General features: G+C 32.1%; 5 protein-coding genes across 7 annotated transcripts; 4 read left to right on the top strand and 1 right to left on the bottom strand.

Annotated features, from left to right (window-relative positions):
* Positions 1-176: 176 nt before the first annotated feature.
* LOC116343636 lies at positions 177-1,352 on the bottom strand. The gene is made up of 6 exons (XM_031771829.1): positions 1,228-1,352; positions 1,028-1,155; positions 863-961; positions 689-790; positions 563-619; positions 177-485 (listed from the first exon to the last, which is right to left on the bottom strand). The coding sequence occupies exons 1-6, from the start codon at positions 1,267-1,269 to the stop codon at positions 338-340; spliced, it is 576 nt and encodes a 191-aa protein (XP_031627689.1). The 5' UTR covers positions 1,270-1,352; the 3' UTR covers positions 177-337.
* Positions 1,353-2,693: 1,341 nt separating this feature from the next.
* Positions 2,694-4,412, top strand: LOC116343635 (ERI1 exoribonuclease 2-like). Its single transcript, XM_031771828.1, has 4 exons — positions 2,694-2,814; positions 2,937-3,232; positions 3,316-3,692; positions 3,762-4,412. The coding sequence occupies exons 2-4, from the start codon at positions 2,968-2,970 to the stop codon at positions 3,939-3,941; spliced, it is 822 nt and encodes a 273-aa protein (XP_031627688.1). The 5' UTR covers positions 2,694-2,814; positions 2,937-2,967; the 3' UTR covers positions 3,942-4,412.
* Positions 4,413-4,909: 497 nt separating this feature from the next.
* Positions 4,910-6,647, top strand: LOC116344356 (ERI1 exoribonuclease 2-like). Of its 2 annotated transcripts, none has more exons than XM_031772849.1 (4): positions 4,910-5,477; positions 5,589-5,772; positions 5,859-6,235; positions 6,305-6,647. In XM_031772849.1, the coding sequence occupies exons 2-4, from the start codon at positions 5,619-5,621 to the stop codon at positions 6,485-6,487; spliced, it is 714 nt and encodes a 237-aa protein (XP_031628709.1). In that variant the 5' UTR covers positions 4,910-5,477; positions 5,589-5,618; the 3' UTR covers positions 6,488-6,647. The 2 variants fall into 2 exon arrangements, with proteins under 2 accessions (XP_031628709.1, XP_031628710.1); XM_031772850.1 differs by having other exon boundaries at positions 5,592-5,772.
* A 2,855-nt stretch (positions 6,648-9,502) lies between these two features.
* On the top strand, positions 9,503-10,671 carry LOC116343643 (ERI1 exoribonuclease 2-like). The gene is made up of 4 exons (XM_031771842.1): positions 9,503-9,589; positions 9,706-9,970; positions 10,041-10,417; positions 10,489-10,671. The coding sequence occupies exons 2-4, from the start codon at positions 9,730-9,732 to the stop codon at positions 10,669-10,671; spliced, it is 801 nt and encodes a 266-aa protein (XP_031627702.1). The 5' UTR covers positions 9,503-9,589; positions 9,706-9,729.
* Positions 10,672-11,076: 405 nt separating this feature from the next.
* Positions 11,077-14,008, top strand: LOC116343998 (transmembrane protein 120 homolog). 2 transcript variants are annotated; one of them, XM_031772350.1, is made up of 7 exons: positions 11,077-11,334; positions 11,475-11,732; positions 11,844-11,962; positions 12,051-12,186; positions 12,361-12,500; positions 12,614-13,193; positions 13,433-14,008. In XM_031772350.1, exons 2-7 carry the CDS (start codon positions 11,670-11,672, stop codon positions 13,439-13,441), a joined length of 1,047 nt encoding a protein of 348 aa, XP_031628210.1. In that variant the 5' UTR covers positions 11,077-11,334; positions 11,475-11,669; the 3' UTR covers positions 13,442-14,008. The 2 variants fall into 2 exon arrangements, with proteins under 2 accessions (XP_031628210.1, XP_031628211.1); XM_031772351.1 differs by having other exon boundaries at positions 11,077-11,230.
* Positions 14,009-14,028: the final 20 nt, after the last annotated feature.

The following is a 14,028-nucleotide window of genomic DNA, read 5'->3' on the forward strand; positions in this document are numbered from 1 at the left end:
AAGCAAGTAATTTAAGTTTGATAAGCGTAATTTGAAAGTGAGAAACGATGAAATATAGTCGATAGATTAATAAAAGAGAAAAAAAAATATTCATTTACATTTCTTATTTCTTAGGTTCGATTTGTAAGACGACAAAAAAAATGTTAAATTAATTATGAAATAAATGAAACAGAAAATTTAATCCAACACTTTACTTCTGATTTAGGCATTAGCTGTGTACATTTTTACTGAAAAATAAAATTTACATTTTGGTATTCGAAATACTTGAAACTAACACCACAAATTTGTTAGCGCTGAAGGCGGTGTAAGCATTGTATGCGTGGATAAAATTGGTATGTTATGGTCTCAGGAAGAATGAGAGGGTAGCTGTAGCAACGGATTTTTTATACCATGGTTTTCTAAAAACCTTCCCTTCCAATTTCTCCATACATGTGTACAGATCATCGCAAATCTTGGACACCTGTGTTCGAACCGTATCGCTAGGACTGGAATATCATTTTATTAATATTCGGCATTACAATTTGCTGCTTATAATTATTATTGGAGTTCAAAAAAAACTTACGTCAAACAGTATATCATGCTCAACTTATCAACACTTGTTGCAATCACGTTTTTGGCACTGCAAAATTATAATAATAATTGTACTTAAATTGAATTCAAACTTGAGTTAATTCAATAATAATTTTACTTTTCATAATTCTCCTGTACATATTTATCTTTATCGGTTTGATAAACGGATTCAAATTCTTCCATTACTTCGTTTATTTTGTCGACTACATTGTCGCTATTCCTATAAGTGTATATAACATATGTGCCAATTAAAAAATGGTAATTTGATAAACATTTGAAATGAATGTCATACTTAACACTTTTGAAAGGATTAACAAAATCTAGGACCTTGCGGGTTGCTTTTCCAATTGGTTTTGGCACGTTCTTGCTAAAACCTGTTCTGCCAGTACATCTGTACAAAAAAGTAAAACATTTTTCTCAAACACAAACAATAAAAGTAAAATAAAAATCATTTTACCTTTCTCGCCAGATTTCCTTGCTCATCGGCTTTCCAATTTCCTTAATATCGTAGCCATCAATTTGAATATTTGGTATGTAAATCAGTTCGCTCGTTGACTCTTCTTTTCCAGCGTACAAAGCGGGAATCTTATAATTTGCACAAAAAATAAAAAAATAAAAGATTAGAAAAACTACAAGAAAAATTATTTGAAAACTTACCAGAGCAAGTGTCACTACACTCAGAATAAGAATTACTTTCATTGCGAATAATTATCAAAATGATAAAGAATTGAATACCGAATGACTATTTATTCGTTTTGAAATGCTGGAGAATAAATAATATGAGGAATTTTTTTAAGAAAAACAGTAACTTCATTTACAGAGTTTTGCCAACAAACCAAATAAAACTTGTTTTTCTCGTATGGAATTTATTCAAACGATCTCAAAAGCTATTTTCTATCATTTGAATTGCGTCATATAATTTCATTTACGACAATTATCGAAAAATTAAGTGTTTGTATCTTTATTGTTGAAGTGTAAATATCTCATTGGTTGAACGCTAAATTCGCTTCTGTAGAAGATTCAAATTTATAACTTATAAAATGAAAGAAAGTGTTAGCATAGGCGTGAACACTTGTTTGTACCAAGAAAAATAAACGAAATACTTATTGAGCTTCAATTTGCTTTAAGTTTAATATCGATATTCTATTATAGCCAAATAATGTGTTACAGCGCATCTGTTTTTGTGTCATATGGTCACATATTTTTTCATCAAGAATAAAAAACATCATTTACAAAAAAAATTCACATTGTAAAATTTTTGACTAAAAACAAACACACAATCTAGCAATACCTTTTCTCAATTATTGCCATAATTTTGTCAAGCTATCAAAATGGAAATGATTAATTAATGGTGAAACTATTGTGGTTTCTCATTGGACTTGTGTTATCTTTATAGAAGTCTGAATCTTTCAGAAATTTTTTTTGCATCGATGGTTCAAAAAATATACACAATAAAGATGTTTTGGAAATAATAAAGAAACATGACGATAAATTATGACTGTTTTCATTCAAGATCACATGCGATGCGATTGAAGACCTGCTTAGATATGGATATACGCGATTACAATGCTCGATATTCCATTTTTTCAACTATTAAACACACAATTAAAAAAGAATGTATTCCAAGAACCAAGATTATTATATATGCTCAGTTATTTTGATAAAGTTGGACTGGGCGATAAAGGATTGTTACAAACATAAGCACTTTGAACTGAAACAATGTAACTTCTTCAGTATGCCACGACAAAATGCTTATTTATTCATGCGTTGAGATAACATCTGAAAAATATCACTTTTTATAACAATATTGCGTACTTCGAATATATATGAGGAAATGACAGAAAAATATTCATATCATTCATATACATAAACATAAACAATTTTGTATCGCATCGAATCGCTCTAATCATAATTATACAACTTTTGTACTTTGGATAGAATGAAAGGCCAATTGATTTTTTATTTACAACTCCAAGGGAATGTAGTCTTTCACTTTCATTCCTTGGTCACAACATTTGTTGACAAAGAAGCAAATCTGAGTTCATATTATACATATATAAAACAGGCGACAATGTTCCGCAGATGATGTGTCCGTTGCGCATTCGAACATAATGAAGAGCTGATCAGTTTCCAAGGCGACTTCAGGCGATCACCACGGTATTCAATCACAAGAAGTATTCAAGTTAAAAAATTCATAACGTTTTTTTGAACTATTCGGAAAAGTATTAACCATTCATTCAATAGGTGAGTAAAATGTATTTTTACCAGAATAAAAAATAGAAAACACTTTGCCTTTTTATTAAGTTTTATTTCGATGTATTTTTGAAGAATATATGAAAAAAAGATTTTTTATCAATTTTTAATAGCATACTTTAACATCGCCCGTGTGTTTCAAGCATGTCTGATTATTTTGATTTCGATTACGATGATGAATATGATCTATTCGACTACGATGATGATATTGATCATATCGATCATATCGATCTATTCGATTACGAAGATAATGATATATTCGAGGAGTTGGAGAACAGATCGTCTTACTCATCGAACAGATCGAATAATTCTCGGCCTTTTGAATATCTGATTTGCCTTGATTTTGAAGCAACGTGCTGGGAACAAGACATGAATGTTCGTATAAGGGAACAAAAACAAGAAATAATCGGTACGTGTAGTTGACTATTCAATATTTGGTGTAAATGCATTTTGAAAATTTAAAATATTCAACCATTGTTATTCATTTAAAAGAGTTCGGCGCTGTGTTGGTCAACCTTCGTAGCGGTGCAGTTGAATCCGAGTTTCATGAATATGTGCGGCCAACAAATCAGCCGATTCTTTCCGCATACTGCACGAATTTGACTGGTATTACTCAGGCATTGGTAAATCGCCAACAACCATTTCCGGTTGTTTATCGAAAGTTCGATAATTGGTTGACTGGAATCCGCACTGCAAAGCAATTAAGATTTGCAACACCAAGTATGCGAACTGGAAATCATCGCAACACCACATTTTGCTCGTGGACGAATTGGGATTTGGGAAACTTTTTCAAATGGGACTGTGCGCGCCATGGAATACAGCGGCCAGATTACTTAAGGGCGTGGATCGATGGTCGAAAGATTTTCAAGGTAAATATCTCAACTATTTTATAATCGATCGTGTCATTTTATTCATGATTTAATCCTTTTTTATTCTAGAACAAGTTTCCATGTGAACAGATCAATTTCGAACAAGCTTTGCGACAATTGAATGTCCCTCGCACTGGCAATGCACACTCGGCAATTGATGACGCAAAAACGTTGGCTAAATTGATGAATCGCTTGAATGAAAGAGGTGCACGAATTTGCGAAGCGACAACCTACCATTTTTCTGCTTGAGTGAGAAATATATATTGTCATGGCGTCATGAAGAAAAATAATTTTAAAAACTATAAAAACATTCATTCCTCTCGAAATCATAAATTACTTTAAAAGAATGTTAAATTATCAAAATAATCCATGAAAAAGATTCAAACAAAACTTTAACACTTTTATTCGTCCGAATCAGAGTTTCTAAGTAACAAACAAAATACGATCAACGCTATTGTGGATTTCCTTTGGTTTCCAATATTTTGATCAAAATACCAATTTCAAGTCAGAATTCTATTAAATTTAAATAAATACATGATTTCAACAATTATTATGATTAAAATAAAAATAAATGTTGTATAAAACTGTTGAGTGTCTTGAGCAAAGTATCAAAATGATTCAAATGGAACTTTGATAGCAAAAACATAAATTAAGCGAATTATCATTTTACAACAACATTGAATTGTCAAAATAATTCACAAAATAGTCTTAAACCATTTTAAACTGATATAAAAGAATTTCGATTGAATACCGTTTCAAAAATGAAAAAGTTTAACATTTGTTGCAATTCATAATTATGTATCTTAATACGTTGTTTACAGAGTTTTTTATTTAATTTGTCCAGCAATCATTGAATTCCCAAATAAATGTTTCGTTTTCTATAAATGACAATAAGTTTATGTGACAAATTATGCGTGTTTTATTTTGGTCATAAAACAAAATATGCAATTGAGCAAAACAAAGTTGAACTGACCGCTAAAGGATTTTAAAGTTGTTTACTTTGACTCAATGATTTTTCGATATGATTATTTACACGAGCTGAGTCCAAGTCATTTTCATGATTTCTGAACAAATAATAGTGAACAAGCACTACAACTGAAGCAATGTAATTTTGTCAATATTCGTCATTGTCCAAGCACCACATACATCGAACTAGTATATGCTACAAAAAAATTATTGTTTATTCATGTGTTGAGGTTAATATAACAATAGCAATAACGTATTTCGAATATATATTCAACGAGAATTTTGTGCTCCTTCACTTTTATTCCTTGGTGACAATATTCGTCGACAAAGCAAAAAATCTGCGTTCAAGCCATAAATTTACAAAACAGGCGACAATGTGTCGCATATACTGTGTCCGTTGAGAGTCTCAACTTGAGACAGCGATATTCGAACATAAACTGCTATGTTTGTGGTTGTTTCTCTGATAAAATAATGATGCTGCAAACGCAATTTCCAAGGATTGAAATAAAGAGCCGATTCAGTTTCTAAAGCGACTCGAGACGATCAACACGTTATTCGATCACAAGAAGTATTCAAATCAACAACACACACACAAGAATCAACTGTCAATATTCTTACACGAGAAATCTGTATAATTCAGTGTATTTTTACATAATAATTCTACAGGAACTGTATATGTAGATGTACTAAATTATACAGTTTTCTTATAAACGTCGATTTTATTCAAGTCCTTTGATAAATAATTTCAATGTGTGAAGTTAATTATTAATTAAGTATCTTGAATGTTTCTGAAAAAATAAAAAAAACTTCATTTGATAAGTGCGTAAAATGTATTTTTAGCAGAATTAAAAATAGAAAACACCGTGCTTTTTAATTCGAAGTGATATTAATATTTTGAAATATAAAAAAAGACTTTTTATCAATTTTCAGTAGCATTTGTTAACTTCGTCCGTTTTAAACATGTCTTCAATGGGAGGGAATTTCGACAGTTTGTTAGAGGAATATTTTAATATTCCAGCATTATTTGAATATCTGATCTGCATTGATTTTGAAGCAACGTGTGAGGATGAGGACATTAATCTTCAGATAAGTGAACAGAAACAAGAAATAATCGGTATGTTTCATATTGAATATTTGATTGAAAGTGTATTTTGCATGATAGAAATGAAATATTTCTTTATAATTTCCCTTGAAATGAAGAATTCGGCGCTGTGTTGGTCAACCTTCGTAGCGGTGCAGTTGAAGCCGAATTTCATGAATATGTTCGGCCAACACATCATCCGATTCTCTCCGCATACTGTACGAATTTGACTGGAATCAGTCAGGCGTTGATAAATCTCCAGCAACCATTTCCGGTTGTTTATCGAAAGTTCGATAATTGGTTGACTGGAATCCGCACTGCAAAGCAATTAAGATTTGTAACACCAACTATGCGAACTGGAAGTGATGGCAACACAGCATTTTGCTCGTGGACAAACTGGGATTTGGGAAATTATTTCAAATGGGACTGTGCGCGGCATGGAATACGGCGGCCAGATTACTTAAGAGTATGGATCGATGGTCGAAAGATTTTCAAGGTAAATGTCTCAACTATTTTGTAATCGATCATGTCATTTTATTAATGATTTAACACTTTTTTATTCAAGTGGAAATTTAATTGTCAACAAATCAATTTTGAGCAAGCTTTGAACTGTTTGAATATCGTTCGATCCGGTAATGCACACTCGGCAATTGATGACGCAAAATCGTTGGCAATGTTGATGATTCGCTTATTCCGAGATTATCATACGCCGATTTGCAAAGCAACGACCTACCATTTAACTGATTGAGCGAAGTGTTGATAACATGATGAAAACAATGAATCAAATGCAACTTTAAAAGAAATATTATAAATTAAGATTATTATTTTAAAACAATATTTAGTTGTCAAAATAATTAAAAAAATATCCATAAACCATTTTGTATCAGTTTAAAAGAATTTCGATTAAATACCGCTTCAGAAAATTAAAAAGTTGAAAATCTATTACAATTCATAATTATATATCTCAATACGTTGTCCAAAGAGTTTTGTACTTGATTTTTCCAGCATTCAACAGGTCTCAGACGTTCAATTCAGTACAATTCCATTGAATTCCATATAAATGTTTCGTTTTCTACAAATGACATTAAGTTTCTGTGCGTGTTTTATTTTGGTTAAAAATTACATCCAAAACCTCAATTCAAAACGAAAATATTTGGTTGCAATGCTAAATGCATTAATACATTCAACAAAGACGCGAACAATTTATATTTTTAAGATGCTTACGTGATTATTTTTCTTATCGGGATTAATTTTGCTATCTTGTTTGTATACTTTCAAGTGCAATGTATAAAGAGTCGATTATTTTGCATTAAAATTTGCTATCGCAAGTGCAATTGGATTCTTTGAAATAATGGATATTGAAATATGGTACTTATTCATAATAAAACTATTTTTCACTGGGCATATATGCAAAACAGCGATAATAGTGAGCATTTAAGTGTCGTGTCAGCACGCAGCTCAACGATTGTACATTTGATGAAAAATATAAAAAGACATGGTTTCAGTTTGTAAATTGACTTGAGATTATTAACACGTTGTTCAAATTCAAGATATACTCAAGAATTTAGCCTTTCTTATTTTCAGAAATGTTTGCTATACCTGATGAATATCGTGAATGTTTTCATTATATTATATTTCCGTTCTTTAAATATCTGATCTTCATTGATTTTGAAGCAACGTGCTGGGATGTGGACATATCCGTTCAGATAAAAGAAGACAAACAAGAAATAATCGGTATTTTTCATGATTATTGAAATCGAATTTAACCTTTGTAGCGGCGAAATTGAATCCGAATTCCATGATTATGTGCGGCCAACAAATCAGCCGATTCTTTCTGAATACTGTACGAATTTGACTCAGGCATTGATAAATCGTCAGCAACCATTTCCGGTTGTTTATCGAAAGTTCGATATTTGGTTGAATGAAATACGCACCGCAAAGCAACTACATTTTGCTACACCTGGCAGCCGAAGAGCAATCTATTCACGTGATGATATTACGAACACAACGTTCTGCTCGTGGTCGAATTGGGATTTGGGGAACTATTTTCGGTTGTATATGGCTGTAGATTTGTACGCAATCTAATGTGTAATTCTAAATATTTATTTTATTTATGCAGATGGGGTTGTGCGAGGCATGGAATACAGCGGCCAGATTATTTAAGAGCATAGGCCGATGCCCTTGTTTTCAAGGTAAACTCTCGATTATTTTGATTGAAAATGTCAATTTATAAAAGTTTTTATTTTTCTTGTGTTTTTTAGAAAGGATTTGGAATGAGCTATGAGCAGAAAATTACATTTGCTGAAGCTTTGAAGTTCGTGAGCATCGATCAAATCGGTAACGCACACTCGGCAATTGGTGGTGCAAGAATGTTAGCAAAATGTATGTATCATTTAAAACACAAAGCAGATACAATCGTTAATGAAGCAACGACCTTCCATATCACCCCTTGAACGAAATTTTAGTGATCATGGCGATATAAAGAAAATTGATTCAGTTCAATTTTTTTAAAAAGATTTATGCACTTTAAGAACTACAGAATATCGGAAAAATTATTAATTGTTGATGCAAATAATTCAATCAACAATTTTGGTATAGTTCTATTCGAAAGTGTCAATTTTTAAATACTTCAATTTTCAGTTGACTTGACTTGAATATAAAAATGGTTTTTCATCAATATAATCGTTAAAGTACATCAATAAATATTAATCAATCGGAAGATTCATATCACGGAAAAAACTATTCTTATAATATTTTGAACTGACGAAAAGTTACATTTGCATTTTATATATCTGTATTTACGAAAATGGTATGTATTCGAAAAAAACTTTTATTGGGGATTATCAAAATTGTTCAATAGAAATTCACATTCAGCTAGAAAATGATTTGGTTAAAACATTGCAGAAAAGGTAAGTCGATGGAGCGATTATATTTAAATTGTCGGTTTTTCGTCAAATTACGACCAAATGTGATAATTAGCCATTGTTGATTTTATTTGATTTCCAACGTTAAGTAAAGGAAAACAATTACAAATGAAGTGTTTATAGGATTTATTAGAAAACAAACCAAAATAATTTTCGCTCATTCTATATGACTGTTTTTATTTAAGTTCAAACATGCGACATGGTATATTAACTAAAGAAATGGTAAGATATGGATAGCGTTTGTATATTAAGAACAAAGATTATTATATGAAATTTCAAAATATGCAATCGAGCAAAACAAAGTTGAACTGATCGATAAAGGATTTGGTTGTTCACTTTGAATCAATGATTTTCCAACTTGATTGTTTAAACGTTCTGAATCCAAGTCATTTTTTTGTTTTCTCAATGTAATATTGTCAATATTCGTCATTGTCCGAGCATCACATATATCGAACTAGTATTAGATGACAAAATGATTGTTTCTTATTCCTGTGCCGAGATGACATCTGGGAAATATCACTTTTTACTTTACATACTTCGAATACATGCTGCTAATTCAAAAGAAAACATTCTAACGGGAATTTTGTACTCTTTCACTTTCATTCCTTGGTGACAAAGCAAAAAATATGCGTTCAAGTCAATACCTATACAAAACAGGCGACTATGTTTTGCATATGCTATGTCCATTCGAACACAATGTAGCCGAAAATACTAACACAACGTTTGTGTAACAAACTGCTGTGCTTGTGATAGTTTCTTGACAACCGCTACAGATAAAATGATGGCGCTGCAAACGGTCTGTTCAAGGATTGCACTGAAGATCTGATACAGTTTCAAAGGTGACTCGATACAATCAACACATTATTCAATAACAAAAAAAAATCAATTCAATAACCCAATTACGTCTCTTGACCATTTTGGAAAAAGTAAGTTAAACATTACCAGAATAAAAAATAAGAAACACTTAGCCTTTTTATTAAGTTTTGATTCGATGTGATTTTGAAGAAAAGTTAAAAAAATACATTTCATCAATTTTCAATAGCATACTTTACCATCGCCCGTAAAAATGAAAGGAGTGTTTCATTATTTCGATTACTATTACGATGCCCATAAATACAAACTCGCTAACGATTCGTCCGATGATGATGTTGAGTTGGAAAGGTTTGCTAACAAATCGTCTAAGTCATCGAAAAGATCGAATAATGCTCGGCCTTTTGAATATCTGATTTGCCTTGATTTTGAAGCGACGTGCTGGGATAAAGTAGCAATGGATGTTCGTATAAAGGAACAAAAACAAGAAATAATCGGTTAGTTGACTATTCAATATTTGGCATTTTGAACATTAAAAATATTCCACCGTTGTTATTCACTTAAAAGAGTTCGGCGCTGTGTTGGTCAACCTTCGTAGCGGTGCAGTTGAAGCCGAATTTCATGAATATGTTCGGCCAACAAATCAGCCGATTCTCTCCAAATTCTGTACGAATTTGACTGGTATTACTCAGGCGTTGATTGATCGTCAGCAACCATTTCCGGTTGTTTATCGAAAGTTCGATAATTGGTTGACTGGAATCCGCACTGAAAAGCAATTAGGATTTGCAAACCCAAGCATGCGAACTGGAAATCATCGCAACACAACATTCTGCTCATGGACAAACTGGGATTTGGGAAAATTTTTCAAATGGGACTGTGCACGCCATGGAATACGGCAACCAGGTTACTTCAGAGCATGGATCGATGGTCGAAAGGTTTTCACGGTAAATATATTCACTGTTTTGTAATCGATCATGTCATTTATTTATGATTTAATACCTTTTTTTTATTCTAGAACAAATTTCCACGTCGACAGATCAATTTCGAACAAGCTTTGCGACAATTGAATGTCCCTCGCACTGGTGATGCACACTCAGCAATTGGTGACGCAAAAACTTTAGCTAGTTTAATGAATCGATTGAAGGAAAAAGGTACACGAATTTGTAAAGTAACATCACCTGCTCGAGCAAAGTATTAAGATGATTAAAGTGGAAACTATTGAAAAAATCAATATTGAATTGTCAAAATAATAATTCAAAAAACATCCATAAACCATTTTTGTGTCAGTTTCAAAGAATTTCGATTAAATACCAATTCAAAAACGAAAAAGTTGAACATCTATTGCAATTCATAATTATGTATCTCAATGCGTTGTCCAAAGAGTTTATTTTTATTTGATTTTCCCAGTATTCAACAGGTCTCAGACGTTCAATTCAGTTCAATTTCACTGAATTCCAGATAAATGTTCCGTTTTCTGTCGTGTGATGACGCCACCTATACACAGAAATCTGAACGTTTGTGCATCGCATTTGAACATCTGCTGTCTTCGTCTTGTACGCGAAGCCTATTGATGACTTTTTGAATTGACGTTAGAGCGTAGTACAACGAACAACGACAAAAAAAGGTTGAAAGTGAATTGATTCACGCTGTAGAATGACAACACATATCTATCTCTTTGATTTTACGACACCTCAATCAAATCTGTTACGTTGCGTTCGTCATCTCTGTATATAAAAGAAAAATTTTTTGCCAAAGAAGTGTGTATTCATTATCGATTGTAGTTGTACGCTTTTTTTTACTTTTGCATATCTATTAAACGCATTGACGCACATACATTGAAAATATAATAGTTTTGATCAAAGTGAGTGTGTTAAAATCTCGAATCAACAAATAAAAATTCAAACATTTTTTTGTTGTTGAAATAACTAAAAGTGATTGTTATTTTGTGAAATACAATCAGCTGTTTTATTTTGTAAAAATATCAATTCGGTTCATTTTCAGATTACAAATGATGGAAGAATAAATCACAAAACAAAAGTCACAAAACATAAAATTAGTGTGCCAAATCGAGGCGAACATGCACAACGAATCAAACAACAATTGATCATTCAATAGTAATTAATATCGTAACGTTGATAAATCAATTGAATATCAAATAAATTGCAAAATTCACAACATAAATCAAATTTGTACACGATGGGCTTGGAGGCTATAGAAACGGAGTGGAACGAGTTGTCCAATGAATTTGCCGCGTTAGAAGTAAGTGAAATCGAAAGCAAACGTGCCAATCAAAGTGAAATTCCAATTCGTCGCAAAAAAATGAATTAAAATAAATCGTTTTGATGTGTTCAATTTTTTTTTTGTTCGAAGGAAACGAGTAATGAATATGGAGAATTGCTAGAGAAACTAGAATCATTACAACAAAAATGCATGAAGGACATTTCCCATCAACGTTATCGCATTAGCCAAATTAGTAGCAATCTGAAAAAGTGAGTATGACCAAATTTTACCCGGAAAGCGGTTTGGTTGCTGTCTTTTTTTATCGTTTTATGCAAATGTTTTTGTGTGATTTGATAGATATGTGAGCAGCAATGTGACTACATCGGATGAAAAAGATCAAGTGGCTGACCTTGAGAAAAACATTATAAAACGAAAAGCACAACTATATGACATTGACCAAACACTTCCACAAAAGAACGGAACATATTTAAATGTACGTGTTTATTTCATTAAGAACGTGCTTTTTTGTGTTTGTCATTAAAAAAAAATAATACTGAACGATAAATTGTCAACAAGTAATAATTTTACTTAATTGTGCATTTGTGTTACGTCCACGTGTACGCACATTTCGCACAATATTCTATTTCTGTTGAATCATTTTCCATAGATCATACTGGGCAATGTGAACGTGTCAATATTGAATCGAAAGAGTAAATATCAGTATAAGGACGATTATGAGAAATTCAAATTGATTTTGAATGGAATCGGGCTGTTCATGGCAATCCTAAATTTATCACACAATAGCAGGTAATAAATAATTATCGATTGCGTGATTAATCATTGATTGCGTCGATATCATGTCATATGTCGATTACGATTTAATTATTGATTTCGTTCATATTTTCTTTTTTCATTTTCAGAATACTCGAATTAGCGTTTATATTTCTCCTCGTTTGGTACTATTGCACACTCACCATTCGCGAGTCCATTTTAAAAGTGAACGGTTCACGTATCAAGGGCTGGTGGCGTACACATCATTTTATATCGACGGCATGTGCTGGTGTTTTATTGATTTGGCCACAAGGCGAACCATGGCAGCTATTTCGTCATCAATTTATGTATTTCAATGCATACATTTCGATGGTTCAATTTTTGCAATTTCGTTACCAAAGAGGCGTTTTGTATCGGCTTAAGGCGCTCGGCGAACGTCATGACATGGACATCACCATTGAAGGTTTCCACTCGTGGATGTGGCGTGGACTTTCATTTTTGTTACCATTCCTGTTTGCTGGATACGTTTTTCAAGCATACAATTCATATGCGCTGTACAAATTGAGCTCACATCCAGACGCACCGTGGCAAGTCAGCGTATTGAGTTTACTATTTTTCATTTTATTTGTCGGCAACTTTTGCACCACATTGTCGGTTATACCGGAGAAAATTCGCACACGAGTTAAAGAACATTATCGTTTATGTGCGATTGCCAAACTTAAAGAGAAGGTACATTTTGAATAATCATCTATTTTCGATACACTCATATGTGAACCGATTCACGCCGATTTTGTGTGTATTTTATACCTGATGCATTAGCCTCAGAGAAGTTTGAACCCGGAAAATTCCACATAAAATTGACATGATAAACGTTCAACAAACTCAAATATGACGATAACAAATTGATTTCTCTTATCATTGTACAACGTTTTTATCTCTCTTTCTCTTTCTCTCTCATCTATTTACAGGAGGGTTAACTTTTTCAACAAACGATCAGCATATTGTGTTAGACCGTTAAAACCGGCGCTGTCCAATTTATTTATTCAATGGAAAAAATCAACTTCCATACATCTTTCCTTCAAAACTTGTTTTTATATAAATGTATTTCTAAAAATAGTATGCTGTCGTGTATAATCAATGAAACTGTTCTTTTTTGTATGACGAATGATTCAACATTGGGAAATGTTATTTGTATGCACAAAACCTAGGGTACTAGACAAATGTTATAATAGAGAGAACCATGTTTTTTTTAAATTGTATTTGTCTATGATATATTACCTCTTTGTAAATTATGGCAACTAATTAATTCAGTGTTTTTATCTATTTGGTAATATTATACACAAAGAGAGAACGTATTTTCAAGAACCACCAACGAAATGTGATGATAAATTCAACAGAACAGAGAAGACTAATGGACGACGAATCAGTTCTTTTTCTTCGAAAAGGAGCAAACTTATCAGACATAGGAAAGAATGGCATTGTTTACCAAAATTAAAAAACAAAAAAAAACAACTAATGAAACCAATAAACTAGCGTAAATTTTTCTTCTTGTTTGTATTTATTT

The sequence above is a fragment of the Contarinia nasturtii genome, unplaced genomic scaffold (genome assembly GCF_009176525.2).
Source record: "Contarinia nasturtii isolate CC-2019 unplaced genomic scaffold, AAFC_CNas_1.1 Cnas_scaffold_1037, whole genome shotgun sequence".
Lineage (NCBI taxonomy): Eukaryota > Metazoa > Arthropoda > Insecta > Diptera > Cecidomyiidae > Contarinia > Contarinia nasturtii.

What these genes read in the sequence shown, in the direction of transcription:
- LOC116343636 (XM_031771829.1), bottom strand. Translation starts at nt 1,269, where the DNA reads ATGAAAGTAATTCTTATTCTGAGTGTAGTGACACTTGCTCTG. An exon ending in AAGGAAATCTGGCGAGAAAG is followed by an intron (nt 962 to 1,027) that starts GTAAAATGATTT and finishes TTTTTTGTACAG; the next exon opens with ATGTACTGGCAGAACAGGTT. An exon ending in AGCATGATATACTGTTTGAC is followed by an intron (nt 486 to 562) that starts GTAAGTTTTTTT and finishes ATGATATTCCAG; the next exon opens with TCCTAGCGATACGGTTCGAA.
- LOC116343635 (XM_031771828.1), top strand. Translation starts at nt 2,968, where the DNA reads ATGTCTGATTATTTTGATTTCGATTACGATGATGAATATGATCTATTC. An exon ending in ACAAAAACAAGAAATAATCG is followed by an intron (nt 3,233 to 3,315) that starts GTACGTGTAGTT and finishes TTCATTTAAAAG; the next exon opens with AGTTCGGCGCTGTGTTGGTC. An exon ending in ATGGTCGAAAGATTTTCAAG is followed by an intron (nt 3,693 to 3,761) that starts GTAAATATCTCA and finishes TTTTTATTCTAG; the next exon opens with AACAAGTTTCCATGTGAACA.
- LOC116344356 (XM_031772849.1), top strand. Translation starts at nt 5,619, where the DNA reads ATGTCTTCAATGGGAGGGAATTTCGACAGTTTGTTAGAGGAATATTTT. An exon ending in ACAGAAACAAGAAATAATCG is followed by an intron (nt 5,773 to 5,858) that starts GTATGTTTCATA and finishes CTTGAAATGAAG; the next exon opens with AATTCGGCGCTGTGTTGGTC. An exon ending in ATGGTCGAAAGATTTTCAAG is followed by an intron (nt 6,236 to 6,304) that starts GTAAATGTCTCA and finishes TTTTTATTCAAG; the next exon opens with TGGAAATTTAATTGTCAACA.
- LOC116343643 (XM_031771842.1), top strand. Translation starts at nt 9,730, where the DNA reads ATGAAAGGAGTGTTTCATTATTTCGATTACTATTACGATGCCCATAAA. An exon ending in ACAAAAACAAGAAATAATCG is followed by an intron (nt 9,971 to 10,040) that starts GTTAGTTGACTA and finishes TTCACTTAAAAG; the next exon opens with AGTTCGGCGCTGTGTTGGTC. An exon ending in ATGGTCGAAAGGTTTTCACG is followed by an intron (nt 10,418 to 10,488) that starts GTAAATATATTC and finishes TTTTTATTCTAG; the next exon opens with AACAAATTTCCACGTCGACA.
- LOC116343998 (XM_031772350.1), top strand. Translation starts at nt 11,670, where the DNA reads ATGGGCTTGGAGGCTATAGAAACGGAGTGGAACGAGTTGTCCAATGAA. An exon ending in ATGAATTTGCCGCGTTAGAA is followed by an intron (nt 11,733 to 11,843) that starts GTAAGTGAAATC and finishes TTTTGTTCGAAG; the next exon opens with GAAACGAGTAATGAATATGG. An exon ending in AGAACGGAACATATTTAAAT is followed by an intron (nt 12,187 to 12,360) that starts GTACGTGTTTAT and finishes CATTTTCCATAG; the next exon opens with ATCATACTGGGCAATGTGAA.